The sequence below is a fragment of the Lycium barbarum genome, chromosome 12 (genome assembly GCF_019175385.1).
Source record: "Lycium barbarum isolate Lr01 chromosome 12, ASM1917538v2, whole genome shotgun sequence".
In the NCBI taxonomy this organism is placed as follows: domain Eukaryota; kingdom Viridiplantae; phylum Streptophyta; class Magnoliopsida; order Solanales; family Solanaceae; genus Lycium; species Lycium barbarum.
The window spans coordinates 98086649-98105466 of NC_083348.1; the positions used below are offsets into that span (position 1 = coordinate 98086649).

Genomic DNA, 18818 nt, shown 5'->3' on the forward strand with positions numbered 1-18818 from the left:
CTAGATAGAGTTACCGCCATGATGACTTGTCCTAGGCCTTAACCCCATTCCCCTCGATGATCTTTCAATATCTTCTCTAGATAGGCCTTTTGTTAGCGGATCCGATACGTTATCTCCTGACTTTACGTAGTCAATAGTGATAACACCACTAGAGAGTAGTTGTCTAACAGTATTGTGTCGCCGTCGAATGTGACGCGATTTTCCGTTATACCTAACGCTCCCTGCCCTACCTATTGCCGCTTGGCTATCACAATGTATACATATAGGTGCCAAAGGTTTGGGCCAAAATCGAATATCTTCCAAGAAATTTCGGAGCCATTCAACTTCTTCACCGGCCTTGTCTAAAGCTATAAATTCAAATTCCATTGTAGAGCGGGCGATGCATGTCTGTTTTGATGGTTTTCAAGACACCGCTCCTCCACCAACGGTGAAAACATATCCACTCGTGGATTTAACTTCAGATGATCGGGTGATCCAGTTTGCATCACTATATCCCTCAATTACTGCGGGATATTTATTATAATGCAAAGCATAGTTTTAGGTGTGTTTCAAATACCCAAGACTCGTTTCATTGCCATCCAATGAGTTTAATTAGGATTACTCGTGAATCGACTCAGCTTGCTAATAGCACATGCTATATCTAGTCGTGTACAATTCATAATATACATCAAACTTCCCAAAACTCGTGCATAGTCCAATTGTGAGTCACTTTCACCTTCATTTTTTTGAAGTGCAAAACTTATATCAATTGGAGTCTTTGCAACATTGAAATTAAATACCTGACCTTGTCAAGTACCTTTTCAATATAATGTGACTATGATAATACTAGACCTTGTGGAGTTTTATGGATCCTAATTCTTAAGATCAAATCAGCAACCCCTAAGTCTTTCATGTCAAATTTGCTAGCGAGCATACGCTTCGTAGCATTTACATCGGCAATATCTCTACTCATTATCAACATGTCATCAACATATAAACAAACAATGACTTTATGATTTGGAGTATTTTTAATGTAAACACATTTGTCACACTTATTAATCTTAAATCCATTTGCCAACATTGTTTAGTCAAATTTCGCATGCCATTCTTTGGGTGCTTGTTTAAGTCCATAAAGTGACTTAACAAGTTTTCACACTTTCCTTTCTTTACCACGAACCACAAAACCCTCAGGTTGTTCCATGTAAATTTCTTCGTCCAATTCTCCATTTAAGAAAGCTGTCTTGACATCCATTTGATGGATTTCAAGACCATATACGGCCGCCAGTGCCACTAACACCCGAATAGATGTTATTCTTGTTACCGGCGAGTATGTGTCAAAGTAATCAAGGCCTTGTTTTTGTCTATAACCTTTGACCACAAGTCTTGCCTTATATTTGTCAATAGTGCCATCAGCTTTCATTTTCCTTTTAAAAATCCATTTTGATCCTAAAGGTTTATTTCTAGGAGGAAGATCAACTAATTCCCATGTATGGTTGTTCAAAATTGATTCAATCTCACTATTGACTGCCTCTTTCCAAAATGCTGAATCAGAAGATGACATCGCTGCTTTAAATGGTTGAGGCTCATTTTCAACCAAGAATGTCACAAAATCTGGTCCAAAGGAAGTAGATGTTCTTTGACGTTTGCTACGCCTTGGATCCTCTTCACTTGGTGTACTTTCCTTTGGTTCTTCCCGCGGTCGTTTAGACCTTTCACTTGACGACTCACATTCAGTTTTATACGGATAAATGTTTTCAAAGAATTCAGCATTATCTGATTCAATTACCATATTAACATGAATTTCGAGATTGTCCGATTTGTGAACCAAAAACCGACAAGCTTTGTTGTTTGTAGCATAGCCAATAAAAACACAATCCACAGTTTTTGGTCCAATATTTACCCTTTTGGGCAAAGAAACTTGGACCTTTGCTAAAAACCCCCACACTTTGAAATATTTCAATTTGGGTTTTCTTCCTGTTCATAGTTCATATGGAATAGATTGTGTTTTGCTGTGGGACACCTTGTTGAGTATTCGATTAGCTATAAGGATAGCTTCCCCCCACAAGCTCTGCGGTAAATCGAAACTTATTAATAAAGCATTCATCATCTCCTTTAATGTTCAGTTTTTCCTTTCCGCAATTCCATTTGATTGTGGTGCGTAGGGGGCAGTAGTTTGATGAATAATCCCATATTCTAAACATATCTCTGCAAAAAGAGATTCATATTCTCCACCCTATCACTTCTAATCATTTTTATCTTTTTATTCAATTGGTTTTCCACTTCGTTCTTGTATTGCTTAAATGCATCAATTGCTTTATCCTTACTATTAAGCAAATACACATAACAATATCGAGTGCAATCGTCAATAAAAGTTATAAAATATTTTTTCCCACCGCGAGATGATATTGACTTCATATCACTTATATTGATGTTTAACAAACTTAGATTCAACACAAATTTCATATTTTGATTTATTACACTCGAATTTAGGCAATACTTCTAAATTAATCAATTTTCGTAAGGTTTTGTAGTTGACATGTCCTAAACAAACATGCCATAAATCATTTGACTCCAATAAGTAAGACGAAACTGAATTCTTATTAATACTGTCAACAACCATTACATTGAGTTTGAAAAGGCCCTCGGTGAGGTAGCCCTTTCCTATGAACATATCATTCTTACTTATTATAATTTTCTCACTAACCAACACGCACTTAAACCTGTTTTTGACGATTAGTCCGGCTAAAACTAAATTCTTCCTAATTGTTGGAACGTACAGAACCTTGTTGAGAGTCAGCACCTTGCCGGAAGTCATCTTCAGAAGTATCTTCTCATGTCCTTCAACCTTGGCTGTTGCAGTATTTCCCATAAACAATTGCTCTTCTGGTCCAGCGGGAGCATAGGTTGCAAATGCTTCTTTTACAGCGCAAAAATATCGAGTGGCACCAGAATCAAGCCACCACTCCTTTGGGTTTCCAACCAAATTGCACTCCGATAGCATTGCACACAGATCATCCATGTCATCATTCTTCTCCACCATATTGGCTTGTCCCTTTCCCTTGTCCTTTTTTGGGAGACGACAATCTGGGGCTTTGTGGCCAGCTTTCTCACAATTATAGCAATTGCCCTTGAATTTTTTTCTTGTTCTGCTCCTTACTCTTTCCAAAAGGTTTCTTCCTTTTCTTATTCTTTGGAGCAGCTTCTTCAACGATGTTCGCTCCCATAATCGTTGAATTTTCACGCGACTTCTTTTCAGCAACTTTATTATCTTCCTCAATCTTCAAGCGAATCACAAGATCTTTCAGCGACATTTCCTTACGCTTGTGTTTCAAATAGTTCTTGAAGTCTCTCCATGAAGGAGGCAACTTCTCAATCACAGCAGCCACTTGAAATGCCTCGTTGATCACTATACCTTCAGCAATAAGGTCATGGATAAGGACTTGGAGTTCTTGAACTTGGGTTCCAACAATTTTACTGTCTGTCATCTTGTAGTCAAGAAACTTAGCAACCACGAATTTTTTCAAGCATGCATCTTCAGTTTTATACTTCTTTTAGAGTGCAAGCCATAATTCTTTTGAAGTTTTGGCAGAACTGTAGACATTATACAGATCATCATCTAGTGCCCTAAAGATGTATCCTTTGCACAAAAAATCTGCATGCTTCCAAGCCTCAGTAATCATAAAGCGCTGGTTTTCAGGCATTCCTTCTTCAGTAGCAGGAGGATTTTCATTTGTGAACTTCTGCATGCCTAGAGTAGTCAGCCAGAAGAACATTCGTTGTTGCCATCCTTTGAAGTTGATACCAGAAAACTTCCCTGGTTTCTCTGCCGACGCCATCGCGTGTGTAGCAGTTGGACGGCTTGACGATGCAACATTTGTCGGCCCAACAGTCACGCCAACAGTAGTACCAGTAGTCGCACCAACAGTTGCAATTCCATTAGGAGCATTAACATCACTTTTTGTTTTCATTCTTCACTGTCAATAATTGACAAACTGTTTAATAAATGCCAAATGAAACAGAACAGTAAACAGAAAAGATATATTTTTTCCCGTTTTTCCAGAATCTATTTCACGATGAAGTTTTTATGTTCTCCAAATCGCGTCACTGTTATGAACTTTAATAATCCAACGAAGTTTTTATGTTCTTCAAGTTAGACTAGAAAAATTCCAATGGATTAGAAAACCAGAAGGTTTTTAGTCTCCAAGACATAATACAGATTAAAATATATAAACACAGTAATTTCCTTAAGATTGTTATCAATCTGTATTACGAAACAGTAACTTAGCAATATTTCCAGAAATCAGTAACTTTACAAAATCAGAAAGTATAAACCAATGTAAACAGAATCTGGAAAAATAATCAGAAAGAGTATACGAAAATATTTTTTTTAAGGAACAGAAAATCTAGCCCACTGAATGCACAGTGTGTCCTTAAGGAAATTATTCCCCTCATGTACCCGAGATTGAATGTGGAATATTTCCTCCCAGGATAGAAGGATTTCACTCACCGGTGTGTTGGTACCAAAAACTCTGATGTCAGGCGAACCACTTAACCGCAGTATATCACACAGAAGTAAACTTTTAAGAGAGTAGAAGAATAGAAAGATATCAGAAAATTCGTAAGTAATAATCTGAATATTAACTGGAATTTATAGTCATTAATGCACTGGTTGGGAAAAGGTTTGCAGCTTTGCAGAAAGGTTTGCAACCTTTCAGAAAATATTCGTTTTAAAAATAAAATGGAGGGAAATTTAAATTAATACGGGAAAGAAACGGGTCGCGGGTCAGACACGCAGATCCGGGTCACTAACGGGTCAGGATCTGAAAATAATTAATTAAATTAAAATTAAAGAAATTTTGGTCCAAAAAGATTATCAATCATCTAAAGCCGAAGCTGAGCCGAGCGACGGCGCGAGGGGAAACCCTCTTCTTGACCCTTTTAGCAATAACAAGGAGTGCTTCTACTTTTAAGTAAGAGAACTTTTCTTTCCACCACCTATGAGGGACAAATGCTTATTTCATAAAGCAAAAAGGGACAACTCATTTTCCCTCCACTTTTTTTCCCTCCATTTCCCATTCAACCTATCTATTAAACCCAACGCTTAATGCATAACATCACCGAGTTTGTTCTCTTTTTGTTATACTGTTGAAAAGCAGAGTGAAAAGAAAAGAGGGAAATGAAAGAGATGTACAAAATGGGGTGTTTTGTTTTCTGGTAAAGATGACCAGATGGGGATGAATTGTCACAGTCATTGGTGTCCTTTAAATCAGTTCTCTTGACTAAAATGTGTCAGACATGGCTATTATGGTGAGAAGGACTTAACCTAGAGCTTCACAAGGACATATTGGAATGAAATTTGCAGTGAGTATTGAGTGGTAGAGTTGTTATTTTGTGTCTAGAAATGTGACTATTAGTAACTTTTGTGGAGCTGGGAATTTGAATTAAATTGGGAGTTCCGTTTTATAAGTTGATTCAACTTTTCTTGTTCTATTTTACAGTATCCATTCACTTGAAATTCCTCGACTACTATCCGTAAGGAATAAGCTTTTCGAGTTGTTCAATAGCCCTCCTCCCATACATCAATTTTTCCAAATTTCGAATAGTATTCAAGATCTTTTGTTTTCCATTATCTAGTAAATTATCATTAAAAAAAAGTAGATTTTTGCAATAAGATTCATTTATTATCCTTTTTTGATTTCCATATTTCGAATAGTATTCAAGATCTTTTGTTTTCCATTATCTAGTAAATTATCATTAAAAAAAAGTAGATTTTTGCAATAAGATTCATTTATTATCCTTTTTCGATTTCAGGTCAAATATAAAATGCTATCAACATAATAATTTTATATTTTGTTTGAAGTTTGAGTTTCATGAATTTTACTTGAAAAAGAAGAAGTTAAAATCTCCTGAGAGACATCATATCAATTGAAGAGCTTCTTAAACTTCTTTTCCAAATTTCAAATTCACTATATCAGATTCGAGATTCAAATAACAGATCATATTATAAAACAAATTTAAAATGATTTTCAATCTATTGCCAAACTTGGTCACTCACTAAAGGTCAAACAGGCTTTTCTGGATTTAGTCGCTTCAACAGCTAGTTTCTATAATTGTGTATACTTCGCCAGAGGATGGAGTACAAAAATAGATAATATTAAAAATATCTGAATAAACCGTTTAGGTACGAGAATAAATTAATCAATCCAGATGCGTAACCTTGATTTCCAACTTCCAGTTCGATATTATACTAGGTCATACGGGAAATTTCTAGAAAATAGGGCGTGATTTCATCATCTAGGGCGTCATACACGATTAAAATAATCGCTAACCTTGTATTTCTGTCCACCCCTATTATTATATTGAAATAATTAAGTATTGGTTAAACAGTACTGTCATGTTAGAATTATAATGCAGTACCTGTACAAGACGTACTACAGTAAATAGGATTTTGTACTACTTCAGTCAACGTTTACTTTAATTGAGAGAGACATAAAGAAAGGATGGTGGAGAGAAGAATAAGAAAACAATATATACGCATTCTCTTTTTTAATTGAAAAAACAAACAATTATCTATATTTTTAAACAAAAAGACTTTATCATCTATATACTAGCATTATATTTTACAAGTGTTTACGAGAATCAGATCACTAATTACAAATAGTACAAGCATTATATTTAACAATTGTTTACGAGAATCAGATCACTAATTACAAATAGTACAGCTTAATATTAAAAAAAAAATCAATGTAAATGTTAAGATAGAGACAAGAACATGAATTTAGAGAGACAAGAAAATTGGGAGAATTATTTCTGTCTTTCATTCATCATAATGACCTTCTTATGTACAAGTAAGATTCTCCTTCCCTTAGTCTAATAAGGTAACTCTATTTCAATAAAATTATAAATCCTATATTACCATAATTATAAATTTATCATAAATAAAACCAAACTTATTACAATTAGATTAAAATAGAGTTTCCACCGACTTGGGGATTTGCCGACTTCACCGACGTGACCGGACAAACTGGTCCGGTCACATCCAATATCAATAGTAAATAACTTAATTTTTATTTTATTTTTAAATATCACTCTTGATGGAGTTTTTTACCGGACAAACTGATCTTTCTTTTGGTCTGGCGCACAAACATAAATAGATAAGTTGGTTGTCCAAAATAAAATTGAATTTAAATTATATTAGTAGCATTTTCTAATTTGGTGGGGACTGAGCTGAATAAGTTATATCTACTTATTGATTTTGTTTTTGTTAAAATGAAAAAGACTAAATTGTTGATTGGCGATACGTTCATCTATTGTACTGCTATTAAATTCGTCAACATCTTTCTCTCAACTCCGTCCTGGTGGAGCTAAGGCGTAGGAAGTTGAGTTCGGCGAAATTCAATAATTTTAGGTTAAATATCTATACTTAATTTAAAAAATTATTTGATATTTATAAATTACAAATTGAGAACCTAATATTCAAAAGAAATAATATCTCAAAACCCGTAAACTTCAATTCTTTTCCGTGTCTTACGATCCTAATCCTCGGAAATTAGGTGGTCCAAAAATCTCTCCCACTCGATAAGAGAAAATGGATGGACGGTTTAGGAAATAGTACTAAAAAGTAAATAAAAGAAGAAAACTACAAATGAATCGTCTGTTTAAAGACAGCACGATCATGAACAACTGCACCACATGACTTACAAACTTTGTTAGATTCTTTGCTTTGCATAGGATCCACGAAAAACTGTAAAATCCTCAGAGAAATTACAACTGATTCATTCATTCACGTTTTTTCCACTTATAATACAGAGTACGAACAACTCCCTCAGTAGTTTCATTATACTTTTACTGCCACTACTTACCACATTCGGTAATTAACTACTAATTAATTACGAGTAGTAATTAATCAAACAAATCGCGAAATCAGTTGCCTGTACAATTATATGTCGCCATGTCACGTGAGAGGAAGTGACTATGAAATCTGCTGGGGGAGAGGGGGGGGGGGGGGGGGGGGTTGTTGAAAAATAAATAATTTCTCAGAGTTGGGGGCTTCTACAGAGATTAAAAGGCCGAAGGAATCATTAGATGAAGATAAGGCTTTTCCATTTTCTTTTTATATAGTTTTGCTTTAAAACTGCACTACTTAATATGAAGGGTGTGATTTGTAGAGCAAAAATGAATTTTGAGAAAATATTTTTCACGAGAAATCTAGTTTTTAATGTTTGGTATGGCGAAAGTGATTTTTCATAGAAAACATTTTCTATCAAAAGTATGAAAATGACTTTCTTCAATTATAAACCGAAGTTTTTTCCTTACAATTATCTTAACTTATAACTTCATATATATTACTCCCTTTGTCACAATTATTTATGTGATATAGTTTGTCTAAAAAAGAATGATATATTTCTATATTTAGAAATTATTAAACCTAAAACTTTCCCTTTTATCCTTAATGAAATAATTTACAACCACACAAATATATATGACTTATTTTAGATCACAAGTTTCAAAAGTTTTCCGTTTCATCTTTCAACTAACACGTGGACATTACTTTTAATCTAGTAACTAGTAAAGTTTAACTAAAACACTCTTCCATTTATTGATATTATTAATAATTATTAGTATATACTTTTTTTCTTAAAATAATTTTCACTCACCAACCATATACAAGAAAATATTTTTAGCTCAAAAAATAACTAATGTCATAACCAAACACACCTTAAATTAGCACCCCAGTATTTTTGGATGAGATAAGATGTCAAGAGGTGAATCCATACTAGTAATATATAAAGAGGACGCTTTCCAAAATCTAGTGCTTCAGCGGTTGCATTGATTAATATATAATCTTATTTTTACTTGAACAAGAAGTTTTAAATTTGAGATTAAAATTCTTTTTGGTTAATTTTGTAATTATATACAAGAAAGAAAAAGAAAATAAAAAGAGAAGTTGGATGGTGACTCCTGTTTTTTAAGAAAACTCACAAGCATCGGTGGCCACATTATTTAGTACTGAATTTCTTGATACATCACTTTCCTCATTCATTCATCATTCACCCAACTTGAGTAGTTGATAGAATAAACTGCTCCTCGTATTATTTTCTCCTTTTGTTTTCCATTATTTTCTCTCCCACCCAAACAAAATTATAATTCCTTCTCGAGTTGTCACACATACTTTCTTTTTTCTGTGACCTTATATCTATGTGAAAAGGTGAATTGATTACGATTCCTTCCACTTTAGGAAAGTCTCTTCTTGAGGTATATATTTTTTGTTTCAATCTCCCATTCCCCTTGTGACCCAACTACAATATCATTCAATTATTCTCCTTTTCTTATCACCACCACTTGCCTCCTCTATTATCCATTAGTTATATATCAATCTATTGTGTAAATGGTTTATACACCATCAAAGATTATGATCGGTGATAAGTATTTTTTATTATTAACCAGAAATATTAAGTTCGGGTCATAAAATGAAATTATCGTTGATTGTAACGTTTTATTCCAAAATATTGTGCGAAACTGAAAAGGTCTTAGTAGTGTTAAAAAAAAATACATGAAATATAAAGAAGGTATACACAAGAATGTGGAGAATATTTAAAAGAATGCAAACCCCTTTTTGGTATCCTTAATTGCTGTAAGTATTGATTCCCGTCCGATGTTTAGGGTAAAAAGTTTCCATATTTGGAAAGATTAAAGACTATGACTATTAAACTAAAGTGTTTTTAATTAAGGTGGCCACGACAACCAGGTCCATTCGTTTCCCTTTAGGTGGTATATATTAATTAGTTAATTAAACTGTGCTACACTGTCAGATATTAATGAGATTAGCAATTTGAAATTTTTGTTATTATATTGAGATGTCCAGCACGCTTATCTGTCTCGTTCCCCATCTCAGACCCCAAGAAATACAAAGGTAAATTACATAAGTGAATAAATTAAAACAACTTGATCTAGATATAGCCACTTTTATTATTATTTATGAATATATACCCCTTTTAAAATCTTCCTAGTTCTTAATCAAACGAACCAGGAGGAATATTATGAAGAGTTCCTTTGCCTCGATTGCATTTAGCCACGGAGAACTGACTGTGTACGGCATCAGCCGTAAGACATGATGAGTAAGCTACACTATTAGTAAAATTTTATATTAAAAAAAACTTGAAGTGTTGTGCTTATAAATGAAGATCTGCTTGTGGTTCTCAAGATCATTTATCAGATTTATGTTAAAAAAAAGTTTTTTTTAAAAATATTGATGCAATAAATTGAAAATAAAATCACCAGCATCTATGATAATATTGATGATTCAACTATATTTGGGAGCCCTGCTTGATAACTTTTTAAGAAAAAAAATATTATTTCGTTACGTTTTCTTAAAATCAAACAACCTTTTCTCGTCCAAGCTATAAATCATCCCTAATTTCTAATTGGCCTCACATTTTTATGATTTCAAATTTTTCAGTCAATTAATTCAACTATCTAGAAACTTCAAGTTCCCGATTCTCATTTTACCCCTAACGAAAAATAGAACAACAAATTAAAGTCCAGCCTATTTCTTTGAAGGGTATAGAAATTTTAAGTACTTATGATATTCTGTTCAAGTTGGCACCGCCAATTTTATAGTCATGGGATCATCTTAGCAGTCCCTAATTCCTTACAAAGTTCTAGAAAACATGTATACGGTAAAAACCGGATATAAGCAAGACCGGTGAGACCGGAGACCGGAGATAAGAAGAGACAGGCATGATCACCGAGTCTTCCGTTAGAACTGGTAATATTGCACCGGCTGCGGTTGACCTGAGAAAAGTGAAGGGAATTTGTTTGGTCCGGTATCACCGGACCAAACTCCGCATCACAGCCAGTCCGGTTTCAGCATGACCGAGTTGATCGTGGCCGTTAGTCCGGTTAATCAGTTATAAAATCGCCACGCGTCAACATCATTCTGTCACATTGTACCGACGACCGTACTGGTGTCAGACCGTACGGCCCAACCTTATCCTTTTAGGGTTTACTTTATTCTGAAAAAGGCTTTATGTTGTATGCAAGGCCCATAAGGCAAAACTATAAATAGGAGGCATTTCCCTACTTTTAAGGGTTAGCTTTTCCAATTATATATTGAAGCTCTCTCCCCTTTGGTCCGGATCAGTGGCATTTTATGCTTATTCTTCCAATATAGTTGACTTAATCATAAACATTTGTATCTTGATTCTAATCACTAACGCATATGTTCACATACAGATGCTATAACACGCAAATCCATAATTATTTCCTATAAACCCAAAATAGATTAAAGTTCATCCACATATCCTATACCTCACTTACAAATTCAATTGATTACCTAAATTCGGGGTAAACAGTTTGGCGCCCACCGTGGGGCTAGGATAATAGTGGTCTTTGATCTTGGTTTCTATTTCTTACCCATTAAGATTGAAAAAATCTTTTATTCGTCTCTGTGAAAACGGACCAAATGGCAAGGAGTGGACAATTTGGTCACGTCAACAACAACGAGATTGTGGCTGAAAATGAGAACAGTGGGCTACGGGGCTTACCAGCAGAACCCATTGACCCAAACTCCGTTGATTCGAAGGAGGGCCTCAACCGACAGAACACCATGAACCAGGAGAATGCCGATCCCTTAAACACTCCCAATTCAATTACTTTGTCCCGGGCACAAGGCCGGAAAGTGCTGGACACCCCAGATTATATTAACTTACGTTTAATTTTTTAAATGTTGCATGAACAGAGGGCAGCTATTGCCGTACAAGGAGTCGCAATAACCCAGTTGCAAAGAAAAATGATGAAACGTCCCCGGAGAGGACGAAAGGTGTTGCCGAACCCAGAAGGGACGAAACACGGATGGTCTAGAGTAATGGGTCCGGAGCTGGTTCATCCACCGAAGTTCTGAGAATGCTCAAAACATTGGCGAAGCAGGTAGACTCGACTGAGAAGAGGGTGGAAACATATAACTCTCGGGTGTACCAGATCCCGGGGGCTCCGCCTATTCTGAAAGGACCGGATTCGAAGAGGGTGGAAACATAGTACGGTTTTGTCCCAAAATGGGTTTTCCGACAAGGTTTTTAATGAGGCAACAAGTACAACGTGTTACTAGATAAAGACGAGGACAAATGCCCGGAAACTCGGGGCCACACCCTACGAGTGGGGACTTGATAGTGCTTACCGGATCTTGCAGCTCGGATAAGCACTAGGGGACTACTATACCCATATTGAGGTTTACCCCGGATAGTAAAAAACGGAGGAGATCAACAAAGCAAGTGAACGCTAATAGATGCTACCCTGGAAAAATCATCGAGATTTTTGTATTTCCCATCTTCGCCTAAAGCCGGACCTTCTGTATTTGGTTTCGATGTAAGGACCACACGATCAGAACGAATCGTGTCCACTTAGTACTTGCTACGGCATAAACAGAAGGAAACGGACGAAGTTTTCATATCATGTACATGCAAATACTTGCAATATTAAGATCATTAAAAATTCATTGCGGATGTGCCTTCTTGTTAAAACGGCCTACCCTGGTGATTACCACCGAAATTCGGCATCATTTTTAACTAAATACCCTATCCCGGGTATTATAGTCGAAATTCGACAAAGGCAACAAGGTCACATTGAACCGAGCCAAAATTTTGTAAACACCCAAAATGGGGACTGCTGTATTAAAAATTGCTAAGGCCAAAAAAATATCGGCCCTAAAAATGCCTAACGTGATTCGGAGACGTCTGAATTCACAAAGCATAAATAAGTCCCACGGGCAAACCACTTGATCAAATTCCCGGACAAAACGTACCGGACGAAGAGAAAAGCCAATATTCAGGCACAGTCCAAAAAAATGACTCCGAGTCTTTGCTTGTCCTTAAAACGGACCGACAATTCGGGCAGAAGTCATAACAAACATTCAAGCAAAAGAATAAAGAGAATCGGAACGGAAAAGGCACATTTCATATATGGAGGTCTTTTACACCCGAAATTCCTACAAAGTAAAAAAAAAAAAAAAAAAAAAGGCAAAGGCAAAATAAAGGCTAAGCACAGGCTCTGATCTTTCCGGTACAGCTGGAACCAGAATGCTCGGATACTGTCTGCTCGGAATCCTCGGAATCGGTATCAAGAGCTCTCTTGGCTTCCTCCTCAGTCGTTCTGGCTTCGAGTATCAGGGCCGGGAGATCCGAAAAACCATGTTCGGCTTGCTCAAGGGTGGCCCTCCGGGACTTCCACCGTTCATACTCCACCGCAATCGTGGTATGAGCTTCGGCAGCCTCCACACTCCTAAGGGCTTCTGCCAAATCGGCCTGAGCCTGGGCCAGCTTGGCCACTAATTCATCTCTCTCTTCATCGGGGACTCCTTGGATTTGAATGGCCGATTCGAGCTCGGCTCTGAGAAGGTCATTAGCCTCGGCTGTCTCCTCGAGTTCGGTTTTCAGCTCGTCGTATATCCGGGCCCTATCCTCAGCTTTTTGCTCGAATACCCTCATCCTCTCCTTATACTTAGCACTCTCGGATTCAAGCAGCCGATGCCTCTCGGCCATGTTCACGGCATCAGTTTTGACCAAGTCAAGCTCCCTTCGGAGTTGAGTGATAATGGTTTCGAGTTCACCAAGCCTCGGAGAAAAACGAGCATTATCTTGTCTAAGGCCGACCTTGTCCGCTTCCAGAAGCCGACTCTTCTCGACCATCCCGGCCAATTCGTCCTTTAACCAAAGGTTTTCGGCCTTCGCTACTTCGAGCTCGGGTTGAAGGTTAGAAAGGGCAACAACACTTTCGATCAAAGAACAACAATGGAGAAGTTGACAAATTTGGTCTGTTTTGGCAATCAAAATAAGTAAGAAAATGGAAGAGAAAGACGATCAGAGGTGGAGAAGTTAGAAGTAGAAGTGAAAGTGGTAAAATAAGAGGGTTAAAAGCCTTATATAGGCATGGGGGACTGAAACGGTTACAGAAGCTAGCCAACCGGAGGGTGCCACGTGTCCCACAATTAATGAGACGTGAGTTGAAGAGACGTGCGTTATGGCGGTTGCCAAAGTCGACCACTCGGGGTGAGACACGTGGCTGACGGCTGAGGGACGTGACACAACTATTCCCGCTAAAAATTTAAAGATAAGAACGGGCTTATGGCACCACCGGTTTGTTGATTCATCCACTTCCCGTTACTCCGGTAAAACTACGGTCCGGGAAGTGTGGGGACTATCTATATATGGTAAAAAACGGATATAAGCAAGACCGGGGACCGGAGATAAGAAGAGACAGGCATGATCACCGAGTCTTCCCTTAGAACTGGTAATATTGCACCGGCTGCGGTTGACCTGAGAAAAGTGAAGCGAATCTGTTTGGTCCGGTATCACCGAACCAAACTCCGCATCACAACCAGTCCGGTTTCAGCATGACCGAGTTGATCGTGGTCGTTGGTCCGATTTCAGCATGACCGAGTTGATCGTGGTCGTTAGTCCGGTTAATCATTTATAAATTCACCACGCGTTAACATCGTTCTGTCACATTGTACCGACGACCATACAGGTGTCAGACCGTACGACCCAACCTTATACTTTTAGAGTTTACTTTATTCTGAAAAAGGCTTTATGTTGTATGCAAGGCCCATAAGGCAAAACTATAAATAGGAGGCATTTCCCTACTTTTAAGGGTTAGCTTTTCCAATTATATATTGAAGCTCTCTCCCCTTTGGTCCGGATCAGTGGCATTTTATGCTTATTCTTCCAATATAGTTGGCTTAATCATAAACATTTGTATCTTGATTCGAATCACTAACGCATATGTTCACATACAGATGCTATAACACGCAAATCTATAATTATTTCCTATAAACCCAAAATAGATTAAAGTTCATCCACATATCCTATACCTCACTTACAAATTAAATTAGTTACCTAAATTCGGGGTAAACAAAACTTTCTACGGTTTTTATATATTATACCTTTTCTAGATAATATGGTCAAAATTGAGATCTTCTTATTGTCTCTCCGGCCAAGGGAAACAAATAGAAGAATTACAGTCAAACCTAGCTGCACATTTTTTGGTATAGAAAGTTGCTGAAAAAACTAAAAAAGTGAAGTTTCTCTCATGTCTTGTCAACTTATCATCTTAGGTTATTTTCTCTCGTCAAATGTTACTAAGCGTTTGTACAATATTTGACTGAACTTGAAATGTTATTTTAGAATCAATATTTATTTTACAATTTCAACTATTCTTTTTACTTTCAACCAAATATTCTACATTTGCTTCCTTGCTTTGTGTAAAACAAATAATTACTAAAAATAGATACAAATAGTCAATTATAGATATTTAACGAGGTAATGAGAAACTTACATCGATTGATTTTGCTCCTACTGTGGCAAATCCACCATTTAACTATCACCACAAAAGAAAATGAAATAGCGATGGATTTTAGCGCTAACCATTTTTCATCGCTAACTACCATTTGAATTTAGTAAGGATGATGATGTTATTGAGGCCGTTTTTTTTTTTTCTTGTAAATCGATGTTATCACCCATTTTATAGCATCTTACTTACTAGGAAAATGTTGTTATTTGAAACTTTTGCGCTTTTCGTTAATATATGTGGATACTGTTTTGATTTAAAACAGAAGATCGATGAGTTTTTGTAGAAATATGGATAATTTGAAAGGACAAACCAATATATAATATGAAATTACAAGGTCATTGATCGGTTATTGAACAATTTTATGATGAGAAACGCTAATGGGCTTGTAGCTTGTATACGGGTAAAACCGAGGATACAAGCACGCTCGGTTTCCCGTTGTTATGGTTATGCTCGGTCGTGATACGACCGTCTCACGGGGAACGAGGCTTCGAGTTCGGGCCGGGATGAGGCGATAAAGGAAGGGCGATTGACTGTCATCGGTGGGAGACCGAAATATCCATCCTCAACCGGATATTTCAGCGTCGATCTCGGCAAAACAGCTGTCACCAGATTTACTTACTTTATTTAGAATTGTACTAGAGTTGAAACTCCTCTACTATATAAAGAGGAGGTTATCATTCGTGAAGGAGGTCGGCAATAGCAAGGAGAAAAACAGTTTACATCAACAATCATAAAAATCTTTTCAAAACCATTCTCATATGTTCTTAAGTTCATTTTTATTATACTTCGTGTAAGTTCTTAACAAAAGGTATCGACCTCGGTTTCTATACCCGAGGCCAGACGTACTTAACATTTGGTCAAATCTGCTTCTCTGTTCATTTATTGGCTTATCTCGCTATTTAATCTTGAATTGAATTTAGCCACATATCTTTGGCATCACGCATAAATTTAATTGTTTTTCGTTTTAAGGTTAAACAGTTTGGCGCCCACCGTGGGGCCTTAGATAGTAGTGGCGATTCAATACAACATTCTGGTTATGCTCGATATTTTACACTATTTTTTTAAGGTTTGATTTCAGGTATACCGGAAATGTCGGATTCCCATTCTGTCAACTTCCAAGTGGAACCAAGCCATCACGAGCATGACGACGGGGATGTACCAAACAACAACGCGCCCCCCGTTAATCCTATTCAAGTCGGATCATCGGTGGGCAACGTACCAGCCGGCAAGAATAACGGGGTCATGCTGCAACAACTCCAAAACTAGTTAGACATGGCTATGGCTCATTTGCAGGCCCAGCAAGAGATCATAGCACAACTGCAAAATCGGGGTCAGGCACCCGACATTGCCCCATCAGAACAGACCCAGGATACGGAGGAAAGACACATCCCACGGGGAAACGAGAACCACCCCGGGCAAAGCAGCGAATTGATAAGAATGCTCGAAGCATTGACCAAACGGGTCGGGTTCGGTGAAAAGAAGATAGAGGCGAACGACAAGAAGGTGGAGAACTACAACTCGAGGGTCGATCAGATTTCGGGGGCTCCACCAGTGTTGAAGGGACCATATTCGAAAAAGTTTGTTCAAATGCCATTTTCGCCGAGTGCGGCACCGATGAAAATCCCCAAGAGATTTCGCATGCCCGATATCCCGAAGTATAATGGGACAACGGACCCAAATGAGCATGTCACTGCGTATACGTGCGCTATTAAGGGCAATGATCTCGCCGATGACGGAAGGAAATCAGTGCTACTTAAGAAATTTGGGGAGACTCTGTCAAAGGGGGCTATGATTTTGTATCATAACTTGCCCGAGCATTCGATTGATTCATTTGCCATGCTCACTGATGCTTTCGTTAAGGCCCATGCCGGGTCCATCAAGGTCGAAACTCGAAAGTCAGACTTGTTCATCATTAAGCAACGAGATGACGAGACCCTTCGCGAGTTTGTGGCTCGATTTCAAATGGAGTGCATGGACTTACCTCCAGTTACTGATGATTGGGCCGTTCAGGCTTTCACCCAAGGGCTCAATTCGAGGAGCTCGATCACATCTATGGAGCTAAAACAAAACCTTATAGAATACCCGGCGATCGCCAGGGCTGATGTACACAACAGGTATTTGTCAAAGATCAGGGTCGAAGATGATAAGATTCTGAGGGCTGCTTTAGTATCATGGCATTATGGTAAAGGGAGTGATCGCCCGAGGAGAGTGATAGACCGGGATTCCATATCGTCATATGATAGGCACCAGCCTTACCCGCTCGATCGAAGGGGGAACGTGCGTAACAACGAATCGGGCAAGAATGATAGGAGAAACGATCGGAGAAATGATCGAGGCCAAAATAGTCGTGGTTTGGTAAACGAAAATACTGTCGATAGACCTCCGGGAAACAGAGAAATTCCAAGGTTATCCGAGTACAACTTTTGCGTCGATGTAGCAACCATAGCAGCGGCCGTTATCCGAAACAAAGAAACAAGACATCCTAGGCCAATCTTTTTCGACCCGGAGAAGCGGGACAAAAGTCTTATTTGTAAGTATCATCATACTCACGGCCATCGAACTGAGGATTTTCAACAGCAGAGAGAGGAGGTCACCCGTCTGTTCAATTTGGGACATCTTCGAGAATTCCTAAGTGAACGAGTAAAAAACCATTTTAAAAACCTGGACTCCAACAAACAGGATAGGCCGGAAGAGCCTCCACAGGTGACACACATGATCATGGGAGGAACTGACGTTCCCGTTGGGCCGGTTATAAAGCACACAAAAATTTCCATAACAAGAGAAAAGTGTATCCGGAACAATGACCCCGATGGCCCCATCACATTCAATGACGAGGACATGGAAGGCATCGCCCTGCCGCATAATGACCCACTGGTAATATTTGTCCTTGTCAATAAGTTTAGAATTAAATGTGTGCTGATTGATCCAGGTAGCTCGGCTAATATCATCCCATGGAGAGTCATCGAACAGCTAGGACTACTAGATCAGATCGTGCCAGCAATACGGGTCCTCAATAGATTCAACATAGCATGCAAAACGACGAAGGGTGAGATCACTTTACCGATCAGTATGGCAGGAACTACAGAGCAGACCAAATTTTATGTGTTAGAGGGAGACATGGGATACAATGCATTGCTGGGCAGACTGTGGATTCACCTCGTAAGAGCCGTTCCCTCGACTACTCATCAGGTATAGAAATTTCTGACTCCAGAAAGTATCAAAACCGTCCGTGGTGAACAGCAGGCCGTAAAAGAAATGTTCGCGATTGAAGAATCTGTTAAGACTATAAAGGCGCCAGATTGGAGCGAAGGGGAGAATGCCAAATAGCAATCACAGATCCCGATCCCGGAGTCTTCGAAAGATCGGAACAGAGACACAGTAGATGAAGAGCTAAAGTTCAGAGGACCGAGAACCTTTGTGATGCCCGATGATTTTGATGCCACTAAGTCCACCGTTGAAGAACTCGAGCAAGTCATACTGTTCGATCATCTACCAGA

General features: G+C 38.0%; 1 protein-coding gene across 1 annotated transcript; it reads left to right on the top strand.

Moving 5' to 3' along the window:
- Window positions 1-16593: 16593 nt before the first annotated feature.
- On the top strand, window positions 16594-18516 carry LOC132624713 (uncharacterized). The gene has a single exon (XM_060339450.1). It carries the CDS (start codon window positions 16594-16596, stop codon window positions 18514-18516), a length of 1923 nt encoding a protein of 640 aa, XP_060195433.1.
- The last annotated feature ends 302 nt before the right edge of the window (window positions 18517-18818 follow it).